At 34.5% G+C, this 27,560-nt stretch overlaps 2 protein-coding genes and 1 long non-coding RNA gene across 3 annotated transcripts; 1 reads left to right on the top strand and 2 right to left on the bottom strand.

Annotated features, from left to right (window-relative positions):
• The first annotated feature begins 12,866 nt into the window (after positions 1-12,866).
• LOC111892834 (uncharacterized) lies at positions 12,867-14,855 on the top strand. The gene is made up of 3 exons (XM_023888877.3): positions 12,867-13,000; positions 13,198-13,453; positions 14,310-14,855. Exons 2-3 carry the CDS (start codon positions 13,273-13,275, stop codon positions 14,474-14,476), a joined length of 348 nt encoding a protein of 115 aa, XP_023744645.1. The 5' UTR covers positions 12,867-13,000; positions 13,198-13,272; the 3' UTR covers positions 14,477-14,855.
• Positions 14,856-15,215: 360 nt separating this feature from the next.
• On the bottom strand, positions 15,216-17,072 carry LOC128128634 (uncharacterized). Its single transcript, XR_008226640.1, has 2 exons — positions 16,701-17,072; positions 15,216-16,618 (listed from the first exon to the last, which is right to left on the bottom strand). It is a non-coding gene; the product is annotated as an uncharacterized LOC128128634 (long non-coding RNA).
• A 921-nt stretch (positions 17,073-17,993) lies between these two features.
• On the bottom strand, positions 17,994-19,088 carry LOC128129163 (uncharacterized). Its single transcript, XM_052767827.1, has one exon. The coding sequence runs from the start codon at positions 19,086-19,088 to the stop codon at positions 17,994-17,996; it is 1,095 nt and encodes a 364-aa protein (XP_052623787.1).
• Between the last annotated feature and the right edge of the window lie 8,472 nt (positions 19,089-27,560).

The following is a 27,560-nucleotide window of genomic DNA, read 5'->3' as shown; positions in this document are numbered from 1 at the left end:
TTCCAATAGCGGTGGGTCTACGGCCACAATGCCTGCCTACCAATAGGAGTTGTATGTTAGATGATTGTCTTTGTGATATTCATCTAGGTTTGCTACTGCCTGATATGTTTATGTGCTAGCATGATATGTTATATGTGATAGTGGTAGTAGGAGGGGAATAGTCCCCAAGTTCGGTTGTTAGGACCGAAGGGTAGGTCGGGCACCGCATAATTGCCTGACAGTATGTTTATGCTATGATATTATGTGGTAGTAGTAGGAGGTGAAAGAGTCCTCATATCTTGGTCTTAAGGACCGAAGGGTAGGTCGGGCACCCCAGATATGCCTGACAATATGATTATGTTATGATGTGTGTGGTAGTAGTAGTAGTAAGGGTGAAATAGTCCCTGAAGTTCGGTTGTTAGGACCGAAGGGTAGGTCAGCACCCCATAATGGCTTGACACAGGTAGGTCAGCACCTCAGAATGGCTTGACACGGGTAGGTCGGCACCCCAGAATGGCTCGACGGTATGTATGCCATGTGATTGTATGACATGTGGTATGATGAGGGAACTCACTAAGCTTTGTGCTTATGGTTTTCAGTTTTGGTTTCAGGTACTTCATTTTTAAAGGAAAGGAGTCGACTCGATCGCAGCTCATCACACTATGGTTTTCCGCACATGAGATCTTTGGGATTATATTATGATATTGTTTTATGATGACATGTTTTGATTATTTATACTTTGGTTTTGGCATGCCATGATATTATGGATGTTTTATTATACTGTTGGTTTTATAATAATGTATTTAAAAATGAAATTTTTGGTCTGTATTTTTTGGGATGTTACAAGTTGGTATCAGAGCCTTGGTTTGAGGGATTCGGGCACCCTCCCGGGTGTGTCTGAACTCAAACTAAGGGCTTGGTATGAAAATTTTCAAAAGTAAAATCATTTTATAAAAAGAACTTTGAAAATGATTTGAAAAGAGAAAAAGGATCTTTGAAAAGAACAAGGCGTGTGATGCGCGCAATCAGTCGAGCTCAAGTAAGCTTTCCCCAAGATACTCATACATGTTATGATATGTTATGTTATGATATGATTATGAGAATTTCATGATAGATTAGGGCTAAGGATCTAGGAGGATGCCTTATATGCCTATTGTATGTGCTTGTAGACTTGCATGCTAGTACTGATCAATCAGTGATATGATAGCCTATTTAGGTTATGCCTGATTGTATGAGCCTTTGAACTGCATGTATAGATTCCAGATTAGAGGATAGAATGATTTGATTGGAATATGATGGTTAGAGTTTCCATTGTCTGAATGCTGCTTGCTTTGTGCTTTGTGGGACTTTTAGTAATGTGAGCTAACTATTAAGTGAATATGCTAAGTCACGTGTGGCACCGACTGGATAATCTTAGAGTGATAGATTTGAACCTATTGCGCAGCTCTTGTTTGAGTCCAACCATTCTAGGGATGAGTCTTTTACATGAAGGATTATCTGATCTCTGTTGCATGTGACTATATTCATGAGGTAGCTAGTTGACATTACTGGGAATCTTTCAGCAGATGAGGATTGGGTGAGTTCCGTGTAACGCCTGTAGATCCGGGCTAGTCAATTTAGAGATAATAGGGGTCGAAAACGACTTTTCAACAAAATATTATTTAGAATAAATAATTGTGACATCCCCATTTTCACGGCCAGAAAAGACCGATTTTGTTTATACTTTATAAAAATCAGAGTTCTTCTTTTAATAAAAATGTTGCGGAATTTGTTCCCAGAAAAACACGATAAATACGTTATTAAAACATTTTCAAAGAAACGTATTTTATTCATTTTAAAACGTTTGGGATGTCATTCGTTAATACATAAACATAAGCATAAACATAACTTACATTTATTTACACTAGTGATCTACATCTCTTTAAATCTCTCAGTGTAATGTGACTTCATATCAACACCTGTGATATAAATAAACTGAGTGGGTCAGGTTGGGAAACCTGGTGAGTACATAGGGTTTTCAACCCACAATAATATAATTATTATGTTTAAACAATCAAACAATCAACCCAATTACCCATCCCCATTATCTTCTTTACTCTTAAGGATTTATCCTAAGAGTCATCTATCCTGCATTCGTTTATTCCGAAGTCCCTTACTTCTAGGGTTATAGGACTGACACTAACTCCATAGCTGCCAATGTTCGTTCGTAAAGCACTAATTCCATAGCTGCTATAGTCTACTCATCGGGTACTAAATCCATAGCTACCAGTGTTCATCTAATAGGTACTAAGTCCATAGCTACCAATTCCTAATAGGTACTAAATCCATAGCTACCAGCGTCTAACTAATAGGTACTAAGTCCATAGCTACCAATTCCTAACAGGTACTAAATCCATAGCTACCAACGTCTAACAGGTACTAAGTCCATAGCTACCAATTCCTAACAGGTACTAAATCCATAGCTACTAGCGTCTAACTAATAGGTACTAAGTCCATAGCTACCAATTCCTAACAGGTACTAAATCCATAGCTACCAATATATACTCTCATCATCTTATATCTCTCGTCATTCATCTACCCATGTCATACCCAACATATTCGTATATATAAAATACGTATACAGTTTAAATCATTTAAAACATGTATAAAACGTTCATCCAGCATAGACAACAAGTATTCAGATAATATGCACACATAGCACGTAGTTTATATAAAATACTTCATATCTATGTGTAAGATGAAAGAGACTATGCACTCACCTGAAAGGTGGTGACTTAGTACTCGAACAGCGCTTCGATACTCTCAAAACAATTTCCTTCGATAAAACCTAGTACCAATACCACTAGGGTTTAGTCTAACGATAACCGCGACAAATTAATTAGTCTGACTATTATTATTATTATATAAGCGTTAATAACACTCAATACAACTTATAATAATAGCCCAAATAATTATTTTAAGGACCTAATAACATTCCTATAATTATTTGAAAGCTATATTAAAAATTGCATAAGCATAGCACACTTACAGCGAATTTTATCGAAAACCGGAACTTTTTTGGAGCAGCGTTTCGAAAACGAAAGACACTTTTTCTCGGGACTCCGGGAGCCTCGGGGCTTCCCTCGGGAGATAAGGGGTTTTCCTAGGGTTTAGGGGGGTTTAGAGCACTTAGAGAGAGAAACTAGTGAGAGAAGAAGATTTTGGTGTGAAAATTTGTGAAAAGCTCGGACCCTTCGCATGCCTTTTATAGGCGCCTGACTTCGGACTACGCTGGGCGTAGCCTTCGGTTACGCTGGGCGTAACTCCGGATAAGACTGTCAGCCTCGGTCTAGCTGTCTCGCACTCATCTCGGAAGGATCAGACCGAAGTTACGCGGGGCGTAACTTCTTCGTACGCGGGGTGTAATAGCGAGGGTGGCGTGTCACTCATCCGAAGCGGGTACCGAGTCAGCGATGGAGGGTCTAGATTGTGCCACGTCATCGATTCTTCATCAGGTCTCGCAATATCATGCTTCAACTTTAAAAATTCGTAACTTTCCCGTACGAGCTCCGTTTTTGACATTCTTTATATCCACGCAAAGGTGGGAACGTACTCTACAACTTTCATTTAGACTCCGTCGGCTAATTTTGACTCGATTTTAAATTTTATATTATAATCAGGCCGGGACAGGATTGGTCCGTTAAATTCTCATAACTTCTTCATCCGATGTTCGTTTTCGCTCATCTTTTTCTCGTTACGCTACTCTTAACGAGATCTTCGATTCTCGTTTAGGTCGTGTCAGCTAAAAACCGCTCGATCTATTATTCGAATTTCGGGCTGTACACTGCTAATCCGAAACTTCGAAAAATCATAACTTCTTCATACGAAGTCAAATTTGGGCGTTCTTTTTATCGATGTTCTTAGTTTATCCTATTCTACGACTTTCGTTTAGATTGCTAAGGCTAAATCTCTCTCTATCGTAAATTCACTATTTACACTTCCCGGTATCGTGTCGGTTCCGTCGCGAAACTTCAACGGGTCATAACTTCTTCGTTATAACTCGGATTTCGGTGTTCTTTATATGTACGGAAGCCTTGTAACATATTCTAAAACTTGGATAAGATTATTTAGAATAAATAGTGAATTTTTGTCGAAAAGTCGTTTTCGACCCCTATTGCTTCTAAATTGACTAGCCCGGATCTACGGACGTTACAATAATCTTAACCAAGTTTTATAATGTGTCTCAAGGGTTCCGTACATATAAAGAACGCCGAAATCCGAGTTATAACGAAGAAGTTATGGCCCGTCGAAGTTTTACGGCAAAACCGGCACGGCACCGGGAGACGTAAATAGTGAATTTTTGATAAAGTAATTTTTAGCCATATCGATCCAAATAAAAGTTATAGTATATGTTAAACCAAGAACATACAAAAAAAGAACGCCCAAATCTGACTTTGTATAAGGAAGTTATGAATTTTCTAAGATTTGGCAAAGCAGTGCACGACCCGAAACTCGAATTTTAGTTCAAGCGGTTTTTGGCCTACGCGACCTAAATAAGAATTGAAGATCTCATTAATAGGAACTCAACGGTAAAAAGACAGACGAAAACAGAGTCCGTATGTAGAAGTTATAAATTTTACGCAGACATTTAACAGTATAATCTCCTCGTACTGTTAAATTTAAGATCAGTCGAGAATTAGCCGACGAAGTCAAAATGAAAGTTGTAGATCTTATTTTTACCTACACGTTGATATAAAGAACGTCAAAAACGGAGGTCGTATGTGAAGGTTACGGATTTTAGAAGTCGGAAGTGTGTTGTGCGAAAATGGGTGATGCGGCACAATCTTGGCCATTGCTTTCTCCCCAAATCTTGTCACTAGATGGTGACATGTGGCGCCAAGTTCAGCCAATTTTCACCCTATAAATAGAACATCTCACTCCCTTATTTTCTTCACACCTTTCTCATTCTTTCTTCTCTTTACTCTCTCTTTAGAACCTCTATCTAGCCCCGAAACCCCCCGAAAAGCCTAGGGAACCTCCCTAGCACGAGGCGGAAGCCCCAGAGTGCTCGAAGGCTCCGAGAAGAAGAGCTTTTCGGCTCGGGAATGCTGCTCCAAGCAAATCCCGATTTTCTATAAAACCCATTGTAAGTGAGTTACGCCTATGCTATTTTTAATATAGTTTTTATTTAATTATAGTAACGTTATTAGAAACTTATAATAAGTACTTTTGCTATTATTATGGGTTATAGAAGTATTTTTTAACGCTTATATAATAGTAATAATAGCTAGACTATTAATTAGTCTCGACAAATAATAGACTAAACTCTAGTGGTAATAATACTAGGTTTCGTAGAAGGAAATTATTTTTAAGAAACGAAGCGCTGTCTGAGTTCGGAATCACCACCTTTTCAAGTGAGTGCATAGTCCCTTTCAAGAACATGATTTTAATACAAGTATTGATTGAAGTAACTAATTATATGTTTATGTGCGAGTTAATTGACGTAGCCTGAAATACGTGTTAAAGAACATACGTGATTAAATATGATGATTTAGGATAAAGAGTAAACCTAAATTAATTATGAGGAATATTGGGTAGTGTTTTCTTACGAGTACGAGTGAATTATACTCAGAGAATAAAACCTTAGTATATGTCATTGATCTAGGAGCATGGATTAGACATAGTCATTGTCCCTAGTCCGAGAGTATGGATTTGGCATAATCATTCATCATTAATCCGAGAGTATGGATTAGTCATTCGTCCCTAGTCCGAGAGTATGGATTAGGTAAAGTCGTTCATTTCTGATCGTGGAGTATGGATTAGGTAAAACAGCTAATCTTAGGTCCGAGAGTATGGATAGTCTCGTTATGAGGATCGACGGGGTGGAATAAGAGTTGTTTATATATATATATATATATATATATATATATATATATATATATATATATATATATATATATATATATATATATATATATATATATATATATATATATGGTGAAATTGTATATTTTGTGAGTATTAAACTATATATATGGTATAACATTGTGGGAATGAAATCCCTATGTACTCACCAGGTTTCCCAACCTGAACCACTCAGTTTATTTATATCACAGGTGTTGATATGAAGTCACATTACACTGAGAGATTAAGGAGATATAAATCACTAGTGATAATGAATGTAAGTTCTGTTTATGCTTATGTTTATGTATTGACAATGACATCCCAAATGTTTAAAAATGAATAAAAATACTTTTCTTTGGAAGTGCTTTGATAACGTATTTATCATGTTTTACTGGGAACAAATTCCGCAACATTTTTATTAAAAGAGGTACTATGATTTTTTTAAAGCATAAACAAAATCGGTCTTTTCTGGCCGTGAAAATGGGGATGTCACATTCGGGAACCTAGGAAAGCCGAGGATATGTTTCAGTAGGTTAGTAGTGAGGCTCAGTGAGAATTGGGTGTACCAGTTGAGGAAGTGACTTGGAGGATCCGGGAGGATTGCTGAGGAAAGTATGGATAAGTGTGGAAGGTAGTATTGGGCCCGTACTACTGAAAGCACAAGATCCATACTCGAATCAATGAGAGTCTTAGAGAATCTGAGAAGCTTCGGAGAGGAGTTAGTGACCCAGTTTAGGGACAGAGGATGTTCCAGTGTTGCAGCTTAGCCATGAGCAAGTGAACTAGTGAGCGTGGCAGGGTGTCAGACCCTGAAGGATATGATTTCCAAGAAGTTGAAGATGCGGGATCGATTTGGAGCACCCTGGAAAGAGAGGGTTGTGCCAGGTACGTATAGTAGAGGGTCTCGGGAAGAGACCCATGACTCCTGATCAACGGGTGAAAGGCCAGCAGGGCCGGGGTAAGTGCAGCACGTACGGGAAAGTGCACAAGGGAGTTTGTCACTCCAAGGGTTTAGGCTGCTACATGTATGGCAGGGTTAGTCATGTCAGCTGAAGGTGATCAATATTCTTCCACATGTTCACGGATATGTTATCTTCTGCCATTACAAAGTGGATATTGGGAATTTGTATTACCTTGGAATGGTGAATGAGTTTAGACAGGACGGATCTCAGGTCGGTCTTATGTTATTTTCTGGGTCATCAAGGATTGTCATATGCCATTCTGCCTGCTGAAAAGTCCTTGATGAACCCACAGAGGGGCATATCTTGCTGAGTGGGTTCCACGTGTACCGTTATCATTCCGGATCTTTATCGGGATCTGTGCAGGGTATTATTTAGAGGATACTCGGTCAAGGTTAGAGTGATAGTTCTCTAGTGAAGTCGGCGTTTAAGGGTTCTATCATTGTTCAGGAGTGGTCGAAAATTGTCTATGAATGAACTTTGGGGTTCAAGGCACTACCGTTGCTAGGACAGAACTGGTAGCATGAAGATAATGGAGTCAGTTGCGGGTGCTAGATGCATAAGTGCTTGGTCATCGGATGTTCAAGAGAATTGTATTTTCGCATGGACTATGTACCGATAGAGTTCAATGGTGCTGCGAGATTGGAAGTGGGAACGAGGACTCGTCAGCCAGAGTGAAGATTAGAGCCTCTAGTTGTCAGCATGGGAGGTGGATTAAGGTGTCATATTGGACTAGATTTCAAGAGTACTCATCAAGATTTTCGAGTATGGGCGATCTTAAGGTTTAACCGGTGATTAATCGCTAGCATTGGTGAGCACAGGTTGTCATCAGTGGTATATTAGAAAGCGAGAAGGATTGGGAATCCTTCAGTTCTCGTGTGCAGTGAAGACTTAGTCGAATCTAAGTAGGGGAGACACTTTTTTAAGTTCTCGAAATGTGAGTTCTGGTTGCGCTAAGTGCAATCTCTTGGGCACCTTGTCAACCAGAAGGGTATTCGGGTCGATCCGTCCAAGATAAAGGTCGTGATACAGTGGGAGATTCCGAGGTCTCTATTTGAGATTCGGAGTTTCCTGGGTCTAGAAGGTTATTACCGAAGATTTATACGGAACTTCTCCGAGATTGCGGTTCCTTTGACTCGACTTACTAAGAATCGGTGGCCTTTCGCTGGGGGCCTAAGCAGCAGGCAGCCTTCGAGACTCTCAGATAGCGGTTGTGTGAGGCACCGATTCTCACCCTGCCAGAGAGTGTAGATGATTTTGTGATTTACTGTGACGCTCTGATAACGGGCATAGGTGCGGTACTAATACAGTAGGGTCACATGATAGCAGGTTTCGGGAACCAGATTAGAGTTCCGGTTAGGACTCAAGTTCAGTGGTGTGTTAGGTCGAGTGCGTGTTCGACCCAGTATGGAAAGTGTTGTAAGACTGCGGGGTAGCCGTAGCATTCACTAGCGGTCAGATAGTGATAGAGTGTCGTGAGACTGCGGGTGTTGCCGTAGCATTCACTAGGTTGGTAGATGTCATGAGCGTGTTGTTAGAACGCGGAAGGAACAGTAGTACCCACCAGTTTGGGTGTAGCAGTGAAGACATGGAGATTCACGAATTGGATTTCGGAATTACCCAAACGGATTTGATCTAGTTGCACCAGTGATAAGGATGTAGGAGCGCCACTTCAACTATGAAAGCAAGGAAGTAGTGGATTGCTTAAGGTCGTTTGTGATATTAATCTACCCTTAGTCATGTAGCAATCACTTTTAGCCTTGAATTTGGTGACATCAGGATTCGATGCATGGGACCGATCAGTTAGATAAAAAATTTGTTAGAGTCACAGTGGCATGATAACTAGTGGCAACTAGTTCCAGAGAAGGATTTCGTTAAGAAGTCGTGTGAGGCGACTAAGTGGTGAGTCCTTTGGCTCTGCAACCTGTCCGGAATCCGGTATTTCAGATGATGAGCGAATGAATTGAGACCAGGCAGGTCTCGGTAGATTTTAGAAGCATCCATGTGTCAACATACTGCTTCAGGAAGTTCAGTGTTTGGGTAGTGTTAGTATTTGTGTTTTAGGTTGTAAGTATAGATGGAATAGCTGGTTGATTGGGAAGTGACAAGCCACTCACAGCGGGATCAATTGAACCTTGGCCAAGTATAAGTGATCTATAGGGATAATTATGTTTGTGATCCTGTTTTATAGTGGGAACCTCGAGCTATTAGAATTTGAGTAGTCCGTTGAGGGATAAACATATTAGATTCAAAGATAATGATTTAGTAGGAGTGGGTTGTCAAGGAATTAGGTCATCTCGAGACAACAGATTTTAGGGCTTTGTGAAGATTGGTCACGGCTACCCTAAGAAGGATAGGGTGTACCCAGGATGGTGACCATATTACTCGAGTGGTATGGGGCATAAGAAATGGTAAGGAATGATTTCGAGGACGAAATCTAATTTAAGCGGGGGAGAGTTGTAACACCCCTTTTATTTATTTAATAAATAAATTAATTAATGAACGAATAATAGTCCTAAAATAAATAATTACATGTAAAAGGATGGTCTCCTAGAGATAATTGTCATAATCTGGAAGTTGAGGGTTAAAAGTGTAGTTCCGGACTGATTTTGTAAGTATTTATGAAGGCAGGGACTAAAAGGTAAATTCTGAACCTTAATTGAAAAGAATTTGTCAAGCAAGGGGCTGTTTTGTAAATCTTGGACTTAATTAGTAAAGATTTTCAGGGACATGGTTTAAAAGGTAAATATGGGATTTACTTTGTAATAACTTATGGGAATAGGGGCTAAAGGGATAAATGTCGGACCTGAGTTGAAGAAGATTCTATGGGGAGGGGCCAATTGTGTCATTATAGCAAAAATTTTAAGAGGTATCGGGTATTTAAGGCATATGAAACCCTAACCCTAGAAGACTATTTCCGGCCGCCACCCGATGTCTCTCTCGTTTTCCGATCAGATGGAGTCCCGAACGCCGCCGCCTGCTACCTCACCATCGAGATGCCATCATGGCTTGGCTACCGGCGAAGACACGTCTCACTACTGTTTCATTGCTGCCCCCTCGCACTCCAACAGTTGAAGACGGAGGCGCTGCAAGCCGGCGGTCAATGGTGCTTCAGTCCACGGTGGTCTCTACTCATCCTCCTTACCCGTTCTCCCGTTCTCCCGTTGCTATTTCCCATTCGTGACCGCTAGCCACTACGTTTAGCCACTTTTATGGCCGCTATGGTTACTGTTGCCGTCATCGCGCACCACCAGTGGGTGGTTGCATCCATATTCCAATTTGCAAGTCGTGTGTGTGTAAATTATTGGTTGGAAGAAACAAGAGGACCACCATAGCAGCCAACCATGGTGGCTGTCGCCGGGAACGCTCTTTCTGCCGCCACAAGCCACCGTGAAAGGTGGTTGTGGGCGAGTTGTGGTGTTTGTGTTCATTGGTTGTGATGTCATGAGGCTACATGAGCATTATTGGCTGGAGATCTGATGTTAGACCCCACAACCACCACCGTGAGGTGGTGGCTGCCGCCATTCGCCACCACCAGCCGCCACTAGTTCGAGAACTGTCATCCAACAGCTGGGGTTGTGTCTGCAGGACTTCAGCAGTGTGAGGTGAGTTACCTTCCAGTAGCGGTGGGTCTACGGCCACAATGCCGATCCACCAGTAGGAGTTATATGTTAGATGATTGTCTTTGTGATATTCATCTAGGTTTGCTACTACCTGATATGTTTATGTGCTAGCATGATATGTTATATGTGATAGTGGTAGTAGGAGAAGAATAGTCCCCAAGTTCGGTTGTTAGGACCGAAGGCTAGAACGGGCACCCCATAATTGTCTACTATATATTTATGCTATAATATTATGTGGTAGTAGTAGGAGGTGAAATAGTCCTCGTATCTCAGTCTTAAGGACCGAAGGGTAGGTCGGGCACCCCAGATATGCCTGACAATATGATTATGCTATGATATGTGTGGTAGTAGTAGTAGGGGTGAAATAGGCCCCGGAGTTCGGTTGTTAGGACCGAAGGGTAGGTCAGCACCCCCGAATGGCTTGACACGGGTAGGTCAGCACCCCAGAATGGCTTGACACGGGTAGGTCGGCACCCGAGAATGGCCGGACCGGGTAGGTCGGGCATCCCAGAATTGTCCGACGGTATGTATGCTATGTGATTGTATGACATGTGGTATGATGAGAGAACTCACTAAACTTTGTGCTTATGGTTTTCAGTTTTGGTTTCAGGTACTTCATTTTAAAGGAAAAGAGCCGGCTCGATCGCAACGCATCACACTATGGTTTTCCGCACATGAGATCTTTGGGATTATACTCTGATATTGTTTTATGAGAACATGTTTTGATTATTTCTACTTTGGTTTTGGCATGCCATGATATTATGGATGTTTTATTATATTGTTGGTTTTATAATAATATATTTAAAAATGAAATTTTTGGTTTGTATTTTTGGGATGTTAAAACAGTCAACGCATGTTTTTATCTCAACAAACATATGCCACCGAGATTCATGAGTGGGCCAAAATGCTCAACTAGAAACCTGCTCACACACCGCCTGACACTTCAACTAAGTTTGATGGCACTGGACCTCCTGTATCTGACCCGACTCTAGATCGGAGTCTTGCTGGCGCTCTTCGGTATCTCACCTTCACGAGACCTGACATTTCGTATGTTGTGCAACAGGTGTGTTTATTCATACATGATCCTCGAGAGCCACACTTCACAGATCTCAAGCGTATTTTAAGATATATATATATATATATATATATATATATATATATATATATATATATATATATATATATATATGGTACTCTTGACCACGACTTGCAGATCTATGCTTCTCCTTCCTATGGTCTGGTTGCTTGTTCTGATGCTGACTGGGCCTACCACTAGACGATCTACTTCTGGTTATTGTGTCTTTCTTGGTCAAAATCTTATTACATCGTCGTCCAAGCGTCAAGACTCAATCTATCGGTCCGGTACCGAAGCTGAGTATCGGGGAGTCGCGAATGCTGTTGCTGAGACATGTTGGCTTTGCAACTTACTTCATGAGCTATACTATCCACCACTGTCCGTAAGTCTAGTCTACTGTGATAATGTTAGTGCGATATATTTATCCTCAAATCATGTTCAACATCAACACACTAAACATACTGGGATTGATATTCACTTTGTTTGTGACAAGGTTGCTATGAGTCAGATTCATGTTCTTCATGTTCCATCGTCATCTCAATATGCTGATATATTCACTAAAAGGCTTACGTCATCTTTATTTCCTGATTTTAGATCTAGTTTGAACATCCGTGCTCAATCTCTGATTCCGACGACGGGGGGCTGTTAGATGTATATTTTATATATGCATTTAGTTATGTTGTGTTGATTGATTTCTTTGTAAAGGCCCACATGGCTCGTAGATACCCTAACTTTCCTATTATTTCTTGTATCTTTTATATTTATACGGGGTGAGAAGACAATCAAAGCTTTTATGGGAAAATGGATTATTAACACCATTAATCATATTTGTGGACTATTATGACTCGAAACTATCTTAAAATATGTTTTTTACCAACTTCAAATTTATATAGAATTGATACAAATAAATGGGCATCAGTAAATACTTTTGCCCATGGCATCGTAAATTAATGAATTGGTCATGATATTACGATATATGATACCTTGTAATATAAACCTTTCTACGGTTTACAAACACCTTTTTAACTTAAGCATTAGCTCATCAGAAATACTTACCACTAACCATATATCTCGATACTTTATCGTCACGTATGACTAAAATTTGATATACCTACCGTTTTATTTCATTATATCCTTCTTGTTATTTGATTATTTAAATATATATTTTTAATTATTTAAAATGTAAAGAGTTAGAAAAAGAAAAAAACCGTGGCCACTAACAACCACTACCGACCATGAATTAAACTTTAGTCCCATCAACCACAGCAACGGAACACGTGTACGGTGGAGATTTAAGTTAGACAAGAAAACCTACCTCTGCTCGCCTGTTATATATCTTCCTCTTGCGCCAACCTCTTCAGTTGCAGCCCTCAATCTCTCATCTGACTCACTCGATCTGTGTTGTAGACTGCCAAGGAAAACAATATCAACGATCCAGTAGCCCTTTGCTTTGTTGCCTCGTAAACCCGAGATCAGAAACGGTAAGTTTAATCTTGTGATTTGTGATTTCAATTTATGAGCTTTTCAAAAATGCATGTTTGGTCCCATGTCTTTGGTTAAAAAGGGACGACTTAAATTGGTGTTTAAAAAGAACAACACAAGATTAAAATATATGGGAATGAACCTTTTGTGAACGTCCCTTGTTAAGAATGACTAATTGCTGTTTCCTTTTATTTAGGAGAAAGTGAAGTCTAGGAAGCTCTTTTGGCTGAATCATTGTTGGACATTTGAATTTGTGGGGAAGTGGACGAGTATGCTTTTCTGTTTTGATTTTTTCAATTATGAGCTTATGGCGTGGAAGAAGAGAAAGAAGCGTATTTGTTTTCTTTTCATCAACTTGGATAAGATGGGATTTGATCTTGATTATCTTGGGTTGATTATTGGAATGGATGATCTCGGAATTATTTTTGTGGATGTGGACGAGGATCTTCAAGGTATTATCTCATTCCTTTAACTTAATTGCAACTTAATATTGTTATTTAGTTATTTGCAAAACAAACTAATTGAAGAATTTATAACATAAATAGGATACATTAATTTAATTGCAACTTAATATTGTTATTTAGTTATTTGGAAAGCAAACTAATTGAAGAATTTATAACATTTCATTATTATTTCACAAGGTTTATACCAAAGCTATGATTATATAGGGGTGTTTGCCTAAGCGTTTTTTAAACAACTTATTAGCTTATTAGAGGTTCTAACATTTTTATAAGTTAAAAAAGTGTTTTGATGAAAAATAATTTATTCTGGTAGGGATCTCTAATAAGTCATTTTTTTATAAGTTATTCTATATTATTTATTAGCTTATATATATATATATATATATATATATATATATATATATATATATATATATATATATATATATATATATATATATATATAAGAACTTGCAAACCATCCGTCCACAGTTGTAAAACTTCGCATTTTGGATTGCAGATGTAGATATGCATGATGCATCAATAATCATATACACTGCGGATGTAGATATGCATCATCATTGCATATATATGAATATTTAAAAAAAAACTTCGTCAAATCATTTTGAGCCTAGATATCGCTTAGACATTGCATTCGTTAATATTTTTGGTTTTGATTTTAAAAAATGACGTTTGGATAGGTAGTTATCTTGAGTTTTTGAAAACCATTTCTTATTTTGAAAACCATTTTTTAAGGTTTTAAACGATATAATTCATGGCTAAATGCAAAAATTAACAATATTTTTTTTTATTATCACATTTTATTTTCATTCTTCCTTAAATAAAGTTAATGATCTAATTTCTTTAGGTAAATTTGATTCCATGAAGGCATCCAACTCTACACCAGTAGCCGATCACAATGAAAATCGGGTCAAGAGAGCAAACTTTTACGAAAACACCCGAACTAAACCACAAATCCTACATAATAACCTTATGGGGAGAAAATGGTCAATTTTATTGTTGAGGCGGTTATAGGGGAAAAGACAGACCCCATTACCATCACTTTAGTATAAGGCTAAGTATTGAAAACACTTCAGTAAAATCATATGTGTTATGTGATAGCTTTATCGGGGATTGATGGAGTGGGGAAAACCACAATGATGTAAAAAGACGTCCCTATTGTTATTACATTAGCTCTGCACGACAGCCTTATTGAGGATGGATGAAGTGGGGAAGACCACAATGATGTGGAATTTGTAAAATAAAAAATATACTAAATTTTATTGTTGAGACGGTTATAAAGTAAAAAATGGATCCATTGCCATTTTTGAAATCAATGTGATTGTTATTTATGATTTTAATTGTAAATTTCAATAAGAGAATTTACTTATAAGGCCTGTTTTTATTAATTTTATTCATAAATTGAGGGAATTATCTCTGCCTTGTAGGGGTCATTCTAAATTCTTAAACAATTTCAGAATCCTCGATTAATCTATAATCTACTTTCATCCTGGTAAACACATGTGGCACAACTGAGTTTAAATAAACATCCAACTACATAGAAAGAAAACCTCAAACTTAGTTGTTTTTGTCATAGTCTTTAATATGTTAACTTTTCATTTGCTCTGTAATTTACCACAAATGTGGCACAAATTAATGATTTGCAAAAAAAATCAAACAAATTGAGAAAAAAAAAAACAAATATGTTAGAAGCCTCAAATGAAATTAATAACAAAAGTATAGACTTGTAAACGAGTCAAAATAGAAACATGCATTTCATTTCAATTTTCATATTATTTCTCTAAATAAAGCATTTGTTTCTAAAATATTAATATTAAAAACACTTTTCAAAGTTAATAAGAATTAACGTTAATTATCAACATGTAAAATATTCATTTTCTCTCAACTTAAAACCATGCAAATTTATAACATGATACTTATACCTGAAAGGGCAGTTGCTCCATCGCTCCAACATATATCCAGGATTTACGTAAGGCCACTATGTGATCTGTAAATGCAAAAAAACACATAATTTGTCATCTTAGTATATCAATCTTCTTATCCAATGGTGTAAAGTGTCAAGTGTTGTTTTCATTTTGACTTAATGGTCTTACCTTGTAACGGTTCAATAGATTTGTACACCCGGGGTTTAACATCTTTTCCCTTGCATATCTTTAAAAACAAAAAAAAAAATAAGATTAAAATTAAAACTTTCAAAAGAAAAACATGTATTTATCGCTAATATCAAATTTCCTTACTTAGACTCCAAAAACACCATCGGTTGCCAAGAGTGTTGTAAGATTTACAATCTTATCAAATTTACAGTTAAAGCAAAGGAAAACCCTACCAAAACATACTTAAGCATCTATATTTTATAAACCATCCTTTGTAATTTCAATCAAAACAATCTAAATTTATTTTATAACATAGCCATAAACCTCACAAAATAAATTTATTTATTTCTTCCCTAAATCCTTCAACCAATGAACCGATTAACATGCATGTGAAGTAGAGTAAGATGTCAAACGCAATACAAACCAACTGTCAAATCCAACTGAAAAAACGAAGATGAAAATAGAAAAACTTACATTAGCCATCTTGGATGAAGAAATTAAAACCATTAAACAAAATCCAAATCGACTGGTAAAAAGATTACACTAATATAAATTATTAACTTTGAAGAGAACTTATAGCATTACATGCATAACAGTAAACAATTTACTGTTATGAGTGAACTTGTTGCCACCATCATTTTGATCTGACCATGCCGAGTTGTTGGCAGTGAAAGAAATGATATGTATTAGCTCATGAAAAACTAATCTAGCTATTTTTGCGGCGGGTTTTAGTAAAATAATTGAAGCTATAAAGAACTAACATACAACTTGAAGAGAAAATGCACGAATGATGTATGTTTGTTTCCATGTTTCCTACGAAAAGCAACCTAGAATCAAACTTATCAAAGCAGAGTTCAAGAAAGCAATAAAGTTGTTACCAGGATACCTAGATTCATTACAAAGTAATAGGTTACATGCTTATCTTTGTAACCATACGTTTGGCTTTGTCAAGTCGGGTTGGATGAGTGAGTCAGACAATTGAAGGAAGGTGGCAGTACTCCTAGCAACTCATCCTCTGCATAAATCTCATCACATCCAATTGTTTTTTTTTCCTCCAAAGATCCTACATATATGTATAAGCATTTGTTACCACCAGCAAAATGAAATATTATATCAAATAATTAAGTATAAACCGTAACTCTAACCAGATGAAAGCATAGAAACTAAAATAGAAGGTGCATTAAATTGGGGAAGAAAGCAAGACACCCTAAGTTTCTTTAATTGAAATTTTGGTGGGTCTATGTGTGTCAATCGCCATTTGTTGTCGCCTCATTCTCCGGCCTCCATCAATAACTTCTTTGAAGATTATGTCATTTTACTATGGGGTCTGCTATTGATGCACTTCCTTTGCTTTGACCTGAAATAGCTGCTGCTTAAAAGGCCTGAGGCCGATGACGGGAAGAACAATGCCACCTTAGAACAGGAAACACAGAAGTACATATGAGTAGTGGTTGCTATCGTTGGCACAAATCAAGAGAATGGTGTGGATGGCGGTGGTATACAATCTATGGTTTCTGCAGGCGATGATTGTCGGGTTTTGGTGAGATGCTTTAATGGTGCGCCGATGGTGGTGTCGATCTTAACAGGTAAGCCAAACAAAAACCCTAGAAAATCAGAAAGAAGTAGGAAAAACCCTTGTTGATGGATCGTTGAAACCATAGCAGTCGCGAAGCAGGGGGTATTGAATAAAAGGCACAGGCGGTGAAAAGAAGATTCGTGTGAAACATATGTGAAGCGGTGGAAGATTTGTGGAAGTCATTCATTTATAGGGTAACGGAAAAATTCCACATACATACATGTGTCCACAACACTTATTTGCAACTGCCGAAGGAAAACAAAAAGAAAAAAGAAAAAACATAAGTGGTCTAATAGGAACAAATCACTGTTCCTAAGAGTACCTCTCTCTCTCTCTCTCTCTCTCTCTCTCTCTCTCTCTCCTCTCTCTCTCTCTCTCTCTCTCTTCTCTCTCTCTCCTCTCTCTCTCTCTCTCTCTCTCTCTCTCTCTCTCTCTCTCTCCTCCTCTCTCTCTCTCTCTCTCTCTCTCTATATATATATATATATATATAATATATATATATATATATATATATATATATATATACCATCTTATAAAGAGTTTATAAGGCTATATGAAGTGGACTACAAACTCACCGGAAAAGTGACGCCACCTATGCGCCACGTCACCTTCACCACCAACCCACTCCACTATGGAAATGGTCACCACTAACAACATTCACTTTTATATTATTTTTTTATTTTTTTACCATTTTGTTAAATAAATAAAATATTAAATAAATAACATATTTTATAAATAACATTTTTTATATTAATTAAAACCATATTATATAATTTAAAACACAGAAAATTAAAACTAAAATACTAAAAAAACATAATCTATATTTAGAAAATTAAACCTAAATTATTAAAAAACATCAAATCTAGTTGCGATATTGGTCGAGAACTTCTTGTTGAATTTTCATAAAGACCCTTAAATTTTCCGGGTCGAGATTGGGTTGCGGCACTGTGTTTACGATTTGAAGATTGGTGAGTGCCAATTGTCGCCGGCGTTGCTCCTCCGTTGAATCAAATTTTTTTTCTAAAAAATGTAGAGTTTTTTCGATTTTCTCCGCTAACACGTCCTCGTTGGTTGATTTTCCGCTAGACGAAGCCCCCTTTCTCGCTTTGTCCCTACCCGGTGGTCGACGAAGATGGGCGTCCGATGGACCCTCACCCTCGGTGGCGTCGAACTCATCATTGAGGTCGAGGTTAGCACCGATCTCCGACTCGGACATTCTCGGCCTTTTATTGGAACCGGTGGTAGATCCCGAATGCGCCGTTTCCGGATAAATGACCCATTTTGGGCCATTGCGACAAACTTCCCACGCTTTTTGGTTGCCAAAAGGTTTACCATTGTTGGTAATTTTGTATTGGTGCAACGCCGTTGACAAAATGTTGAAATCGTTGCTACCACTTCGATGCATATTTTTTAAATTGTCAAATACGCCGTTAAATTTGGTACACGTTGCTCTAAGATCGTGCCATTTAGCATTGACTGAATCATATGTCCGGCTCGTTTGCCTTCCCAATAACGCGTGGAAGTGGTCTAAAATACGATTCCAAAAGCTATGTCCCGATTGCGCGTTGGCGAAATCCCCGTCTTGTGATATGGCAATCCAAGCTTTAGCTAAAGTCGCCTCCTCCTCCTCGGTCCATCGGGTGTTTTTCTTCTTTGTTGAATCTTTGGATTTTTTTTGCCTTCTACGACTTGGTTGTGTTTCTTGAACCCGTTCGTCGTCGTCTTCATCGTCAAGGTTTACGGGTTGAGATTGCGATAATGGAACTTGAGATGGTTGTGAACTTGGTTGTGGCTGTTGGAAAGTTTGAGGCTGAAAACACGGAGGAGGTTGTTGTTGAAAGGGTTGAAATTGGGTTTGAACAAATTGTGGTTGTGGTTGGTTTTGGTAGTAGTGTAGGTGGTATGAAAGATTGGTAAATAAAGGTTGTTGTTGAACGGGGGATGATAACAATTGCATATAGCCAATGTTTGCTAACGGATCATTTGGAGTATTTGGGGTGTTTGGGGTGGGTGGGTTATTTTGGTTTGGATCCACGGAGGAAAGTGTATTTTTTGAATGAGAGTATATTTGTTTGTGTTCAAAATTTGGTGTGTGTTTGAAAGGTAAAATATATGTTGATATATATAGAGAGTTGGTAGTAATTAATTAATTAATTAATTTTTTTTTTACAAACGGTAATAAAGCAACGGTCAAAAAGGAATAGTCAATCAAATCAAACGTCTTCACCCGTCTTTAGCTCCACGGAACTCCCACCAGAAGGTGGGGCGGTGTTCACGCGTGAAGGGGGCTGACACGTCAGCTCCCACGCGTCTTTTCCTTCCCACTCCTGATAGCCTAATTGTGGACCCTTTACATTTTAAGACAATGTCTTAAAAATCAAGGAAACAAAATCTGGACCACTGAATCTGTATTGGACGGTGAGGATTATTTTGCTTGTAATCCAAAATGCTTATATCCAATCACAATAGAGTGTTTACCATGTACAAGTATTTAGACATTACATACAATCAATTAAAGCTTCGTTTACTCTTCCTGAGTAAGATGCGGACTTGAGCAACTTTAGGCGGCATTCTATGTGTTGAAAATCATGGATTATTCAATTTTTTTTGAAATCTTGTTCCACATTTTCTCTCACTCACTTCTTCTAGCCTCATCCCGATGGCTTCTCTCAACGACGATGACAACCCACCATCTTTTTTGCTAGATTTCTCGACAACATTCAGCTTCATCACTGTTTCCCTCTTCATTTTTCTATTTGGGTTCCGATCTCTACCGTTGTCACCATCAGAACGCCACAAAGCATAGATCTATGAACACACACTAAAAAATCACAGATATGTTCTTTTCTCCCGCCTTCAAGGCTCATCTGCATCATCGTGATCTTCATTTGCCGATCTCTTCCTTCAGCACCGATCTCTTATCCATAAACACATTGTTCTCTCTGGAAGACCCTAACCATTGTCAGCCGCCACCACACCACGCTCATTATTCTCTCTAAAAAAACCCTATGGTTTCTCAATCAGGGATGAAGATTACTAGAAGGTGCTAGAATAGACGTGGAGTATTGAAAATCGAAGGGATAATGTTTTTTTTTCTTCTTCCTCTTCTTATTTGACTGGGGTGAAGATTCTAGGAAGGTGCAGCTCCATCAAACTCGATGTAAGATCCTTTCTTCTTATTATTCTTTAATCTATGGTACGTCCTTTCCCACCATCAAATACACATTTTCTGGGAAATTGATTAATTGGTTTTTGTTTGATTTCTGTATTCAGACCAACACTGAACTTTCACCATTAAACACAAGAAACATCACTGCACAACCAGAGAAAACCATAGACACTGTTCTTAATGCTTTTTTTTTTCCTGAAAAGCTCACACTCTCTATCCATCGCACTTCTTCTATCATTCTACAACAGCCACTACTAGAATGAACCACCACCGGTGCACTACCTCTATCTCTCCCAAATGTTCCTTTATCAATAGGAAAGTCATTTACTCTGGTGCCAGTGCTTCAAATTACTTTAAGGTAACTTTTATGTGTTTCACAATTCAAATTTTAAAAGTTGTGTCTGACATTTGTTTTTTTTTTTTGTTATTTGTTTGCATCTGTTTGTGAAGGTTTTGAACAAATCAGTAAGAAGAACATGGTAAGATTCTCCTAATTTTGTGTTTATATGTTTGTATCTTGAGTTAGGTTTCAATTGCATATATTCTTTGATTAGTTGGAATGGTAGGAATCGATGGTTTAGTTCTTTACAGTACTTAATTTTCAACTTATTGCTTTTTTTAGGGATTTTTTTTGTAAAATAACCAAAACAAGATTTGTTTGAGTTTTCTTTAGATACATGCACAAAGTTTGTTTATAAAATTACTGAAACTTTTGGGGATATAAATGCAGGTCCCACCAACATCAATGGAATGTTTTGCCTCTAATAAACAAGCTATTAGAATGGTTCTATTTCAACATATTGACCAATTTGGAGAATCATTTATGCCCAGGTTATTGATGCGCAAGTAAGAATCAAGTACTTGATTGTTTACGACTGATTTACCCTTATTCTCACATTTTATTGCACTCTTTAATACCATCTTTAGCCTCATACTTTATCTTACACTGATCCATTTTATTGACAAATATATCTTGAGCGAACCAAATTAAAGTCAAAATGAAAATCCTTTTTTTGGTTCCCAAAAGATCATGATGGACTTTTGACCTTTGGAAAATACTACTATTTTCACTGTATTATGGAATCATTTGCTCTTACAGAACTGTATTTGTAACATAAATTGAGCATACATATGTAACTTGAATAAAAATTATTGATTTTGATTTTACTTTTCACAGGAAAATTGAATTCTCTAATAGCATGATGGACTTGCACATGGTAGATATTTTGTTGGTTCGATGGTTTATCTTTGTTCAAGGTAAAAATCCTTACTGAGTTCTATTAAGAATCATCTTGGTTTTGAAGTTAATTTTTGTTCACATAAATGAATGACTTTGACTTTTGTGTCCCTATAAAAGAGACAAAGGTTCACTAGACCTTTCAATAGTATGATCATCTAGATGACAAAGAACCAAAGAGGCTCAGAAATAGAGGTCTGCACTTTATCCTTATTTGTTCCAAGCCTTTAAATCATAGTTCAAGGTTTTACATCAAAAATATTTGCCTATTAACGTCAGATATAGATTTTTTGATATGTAATTATTAACTTGCAGATAAACACTTGAGGATAACTGGTGATTTCAAGCAAACATGTTGACAAAGGAAAGAAATAAAGAAAAGAAATAAGAAAAAATAGAATGAAACTAACATAAGGCGATGAATGGAATAGTGACAGTGTACTTACATTCATATTTTTTGGCTTTTAAGCTGGCGACTTCTATTAGAATTTTGGTTTGTAGCTTTATCAGATGCTGGTCAAGTTGATCCTACAGCTCTGGTGTAATTTTCTATGTTTTGAAAATATGTTCTATACCGTTTAACAGATCTGATCACATTTTAGGAGTAAGATGCTATATGCAAAAATCAACATTTTTTTTTCATTTATTTAATCAGTTTTGTCCCACCTGGCATCTAGAAACGTTTCAGGCTAAATATGATTGTATTTGAAAGTACATTGCTATTTCTTGCAACCCATTTATAGCAATGTACTTTCAAAGTATTAAGGTTTTATACAAAAAAAAATTAAAATATATTTTATTTATGGTTGAAATGAGAGTAAGATTCTATACATATGACAAACCAAGGAAAGTCTATTTCCTTTTCATGAACTTAATAAAAGGAAAGTCTACATTGGTAAAAGAATAAGGTATATTTCTATTTCCTGTAGTTTGTAGCAAGTCTTTTTCTTTTTTCTTGCATTCTTTGTCATGATTATATGATATTTTAGCCGAGGATGGCTGATGGTGGAAGTCTCTATATCCTTATTTTGTCAAATATCAGACACTTGATGTGTGTTGTTTTTTCTACAAATAATCAAAAGGCCCGTCTGGAAGAGTGATGGATCTCCCCTGTTGAAGCTTGGGATGCCCACAGTAGAAACTTTAAGCAAATCTATTTCCAGGTGTAGCTTAAACAATATGGCGTAAGAAAGACATTGAGATTCTGAACATGGGAATTCATGATTTGTTTGCATTAATATCATTATATTTATTCTTTTATAACTTTCATATTTTTATTCCTTTATTTTTAAGTTTTGTTATAATATTCATTTATTTAAGAAGACAAGATACAAGTTATAAGGCATTAAGTACAGCTGTGAAATTTATAGATTTTTTAAATCCAAAAGGGTAGTAAATTGAAACCCAAATTCCCAACCCTTAGCAAATTTGATAGGATAACGTGAATTAAGGAAAGAAACATATATTAAAATTATAGTATACTATGAAATATGGAAACGTAGAAAACTAAAAAAAAAAGATGTGATCACATTATCTTTTTTATGCATTATGTATTTGACAACAGAAAAGAAACAATATTTGTTAAAATTTTAAAGTTGTACAAAAGTTTGACGTTTAGTATTACAAACCCAAGAAAAGTTTCAATTAAAGAAAAATAAAAGATGGCATGTAGCTTTGGTTTTGCTATTGGGAAAAAATGGTGAACTTGGATCCTTTAATTGTTAGAAAAACGTCAAAAACCATTATGTTGTCAAAGGTGGAAATAAATTAATCTAAATCACTCTAACTTATATTGCCGATTTAGCGAGTCGTGTAACTTTTTGTTATCACTATTTGTTGATCAGATTCTAATCGTGTTTAAAAAACATTTTTTTGACAAAAAAGAGCAGCACATGTTGTTTTACCCAAGAAAATAATGTACATATAGTCTTCACAAAAAATAGCAATGTACAGTCAGCGATTGAAAGAAAACTATTTGAAACACGTCGAAAGGAATCTAACTGTTGTCACGAAACTATTCACGTAAACGAAAATAAAGGCCAACTAAATACTTTCATTTAAACCTAAACAAACAACAAACTTATACCTTCAAGCCAAAACAACAATGGCTAGAGAAACGAAACGCTTTGACGCATGCCAAAAGGAAAGCAATCGCCGCCTAGAAACTATTTTTTAAAAATGAAATAAATTGCCGCCGCCGCTTTGCGCGGGTCCACTACTAGTATATATATATATATATATATATATATATATATATATATATATATATATATATATATATATATATATATATATATATACACTAGGTTATAACCCGTGAGAAACACGGTTATTAAATTAGTTAAACTTTTATTGTAAAAACTTAAAATTATTAGTCAATTCTTTCAAATAAATTATTTTAAATAAATTATTAAATAAGAGATATTTTTTTAGTTATATAAAATTATAACTGTTGATTTATATAAACACATGAAATTATATAACCTTATAATATATATTAATTTTAATTTATTTTTATTCTAATGTTATCAATTTAATGTAATTATTAGAGTGTTAAATTTAAAATTTAAAATTTAAAATACATAACTAATAGATTTAAAATTTAAAATTTAAAATAGATAATTAATAGATTGACATGTGATTTTCGATTCTTTAATAAAATTTGTTAACAATTAGAGTTAATAATAACTAGAAAGGTTATCCCTGCTATGTGGGGGCCAGAAGTTTTCAATGTTGTTTCCGAATCGATAAATATAACAGACGTAGAAAGTGGAATGATGAAAAGTCCGGGCTTTGCCACAGACCGTCTTTTTTTTTTTTTTTTTTTTTCATATTTTTATGAAAAAATATAAAAGTTTTGACTGTAAGAACCAGAAGTGTCAAAATGGCTAAAGAATTAAAGGGCTAGGAATTAGCAACTTTTTCGAAAAGGGATCAAAGTTGTCAAACCATTAAAATTTTGTGACCAAAATTTAAATATTAAAAGGTTCATAAAAAGTATAAAATTATTGATTGCAATGACCAAAAGTGTCAAAATGACCAAAGAATGAGGAGCAAAGTTGCCAAAAAATGGCAAGTTTACTATTCCTAAGATTCATTTCTTTAAATATATATATATATATATATATATATATATATATATATATATATATATATATATATATATATATATATATATATTAATTTGTTTTTTTATTAAAATCAAAACTAAACTGATTTTGCAATTTAATTTAGAAAATTCAAACCATCTAGTTATTTTGTTTTGGTTTTGAATTTTTTTTTTTTTTTTGTATTTTTATTTTTAAAGGTTTATTTCTATTTTCATCCATGTCTTTATGCAAAATTGTTGCTAAAAATTTAACAAAAATAGATAATGTTCTAAAACATAATACAAGGCCAGACTAATATATATATATATATATATATATATATATATATATATATATATATATATATATATATATATATATATATATATCATTATCATACATACTTATAAAGCTAGCATTTTTTCTTGAATCTCATGCATTTGAAACCTCCATTCTTTTTTCCTTTCACCACATTCATTTGGAACTCCCATGACTTTTCAATTTCTTTATAATAATAATTATAATTTGTTAATTAGGTTAAATAAATATCAAATCTAAAATATATTCATATGTAAACTAAATTTCAATATTAAAATAATATCTTTAATTCTACTTATAAAATTATGTTTTTTTAACTTTTAACATATTATACTTAATTTATTAGTTTTAATATATTATTGAATGTAAACCATTATCATTTTAAAGGTATAATTTTTGAACAATTTGTATAAAATACTTAAATTATTAATTAAAATATAACATTATAGGCTCAACTTAAATATAAATTTTATTTAACTTAAACAACCCAAAGATTATTTTATAAATAATTAAAAGTTATAAATTGTAGTGTCTTTCTAAGAATGATTGTAAGTTGGTTAATAAGGTTAAATAAATATCAAACCTAAAGTATAATCATAAATAGACTAAATTTCAATTTAAAATAATATTTTTACTTCTATTTATAAAGTTATGTCTTTAAATTTTAACATATTATACTTAATTTATTAGATTTAAAATGTTGTTGCATGTAAACCATTATCAGTTTAAAGCTATAATTTTTGAACATTTTTGACAAAATACTTAAATTGTTAATTTAAGTATAACATTACAGTGTCAACTTAAATATAAATTTCAGTTCCACTAAAAAAACCAAATAATATTTTGTAAATAGTTAAAAGTGATCAATTATAGTGATAAATGCAAAAACTAAATTGTAATATCAGTTTAAATAAAATATTTCCTAAATATATTTATATAATCGTTAAAAATTTTCAAATAAGTAGCTTAAAATAACTTATAATAACAATAGTTTAAAAAATAATGTTTGATGTTTTAAATAATTATAATGATAGAAATTAAAACATTAAGCAAATATATTTTAAAAAATTAGTTAAAAATAACAACTATAAATAATATTAAACCATATATAATATTTAATTTTATTGATGTGTAACTCGCGAGTAGAAGTTATTCAAACGATTAAGATTATGATGTTATAATAGATTTATATATTATCATATATTTCAAAATAGTCAATATATTATATCAAATTAATATACGAATTTTTATATCAAATTTAACAACAACGTTAGTGTTATATTTCAAAAAATATATATTTGTAAAGATATCAACTATATAAGTGTTTCTGCATATTACAATGTCAACTCAAATATAAATTTCAGTTCCATTTAAAAAACTAAAGAATATTTTATAAATAGTTAAAAGTGATAAATTGTAGTGATAAAAGCAAAAACTAAATTGTAATTTCAATTTAACTAAAATATTTCTTAAATATATTTTTATAATCGTTAAAAGTTTCCAAATAACTAGCTTAAAATAACTTATAATAACAATAGTTAAAAACAACTCTATATAAATAATTATATTGTTAGCTGTAAAATAAAAAAACAATGTTTGATGTTTTAAATAATTATAATGATAGAAATTAAAACATTAAGTAAATAAATTAAAAAAAATTAATTAACAATATAAAGAACTATAAATAACATCAAATCGTATATTATATTTAATTTTATTCATGTGTAACTCGCGGTCAGAAGTTATTTAAACGATTGAGATTAAGAAGTTATTATAAATGTATATATTATCATATAATTCAAAATAATCAATATATTATATCAATTTAGTATATACAAATTATTATATAGGTGTTTCTGCGCAACGCGCAGGCATTCGCCTAGTATATTTATAAAGGAACCATTTTTCTTTCACCACATTCATTTGAAACTCCCATCATTTTTTCTTTCACTACATTCATTTGAAACCCCCATGACTTTTCAATTTCTTTCAAATAATAATATTAAAATAACTAAATTTCAATATTAAAATAATATATTTACTACTACTTATAAAGTTATGTTTTTTAATTTTTAAAATACTATATATTATTTATTAGTTTTAATATATTGTTGGATGTAAACCATTATCATTTTAAAGATATAATTTTGGAAAAATTTGTATAAAATACTTAAATTATTAATTTAAATATAATATTACAGGGTCAACAAAAATATAAATTTTAGTTTAACTTAAACAACCCAAAAAATATTATCTAAATAGTTAAAAGTGATAAATTGAAGTGTATTTACAATAATGATTATAAGTTGGTTAATAAGGTCAAATAAATATCAAATCTAAAGTGTAATCATAAATAAACTAAATTTCAATTTTGAAATAATATAATATACTTCTACTTATAAAGTTATGTCTTTAATTTTTAACATATTATACTTAATTTCTTAGATTTAATATGTTGTTATATATAAATTATTATCAGTTTAAAGCTACAACTTTTGAACAGTTTGGACAAAATACTTAAATTGTTAACTTAAATATAACATTACAATGTCAACTTAAATATAAATTTTAGTTCTACTTAAAAAACTGAAGAATATTTTATAAACAGTTAAAAGT

The sequence above is a fragment of the Lactuca sativa genome, chromosome 9 (genome assembly GCF_002870075.4).
Source record: "Lactuca sativa cultivar Salinas chromosome 9, Lsat_Salinas_v11, whole genome shotgun sequence".
Taxonomy (NCBI): domain Eukaryota; kingdom Viridiplantae; phylum Streptophyta; class Magnoliopsida; order Asterales; family Asteraceae; genus Lactuca; species Lactuca sativa.
The sequence above is the reverse complement of the archived record's forward strand: the minus strand, read 5'-3'. Positions and strand labels throughout refer to the sequence as shown.

What these genes read in the sequence shown, in the direction of transcription:
- LOC111892834 (XM_023888877.3), top strand. Translation starts at nt 13,273, where the DNA reads ATGCTTTTCTGTTTTGATTTTTTCAATTATGAGCTTATGGCGTGGAAG. An exon ending in TGTGGACGAGGATCTTCAAG is followed by an intron (nt 13,454 to 14,309) that starts GTATTATCTCAT and finishes TAATTTCTTTAG; the next exon opens with GTAAATTTGATTCCATGAAG.
- LOC128129163 (XM_052767827.1), bottom strand. Translation starts at nt 19,088, where the DNA reads ATGCAATTGTTATCATCCCCCGTTCAACAACAACCTTTATTTACCAAT.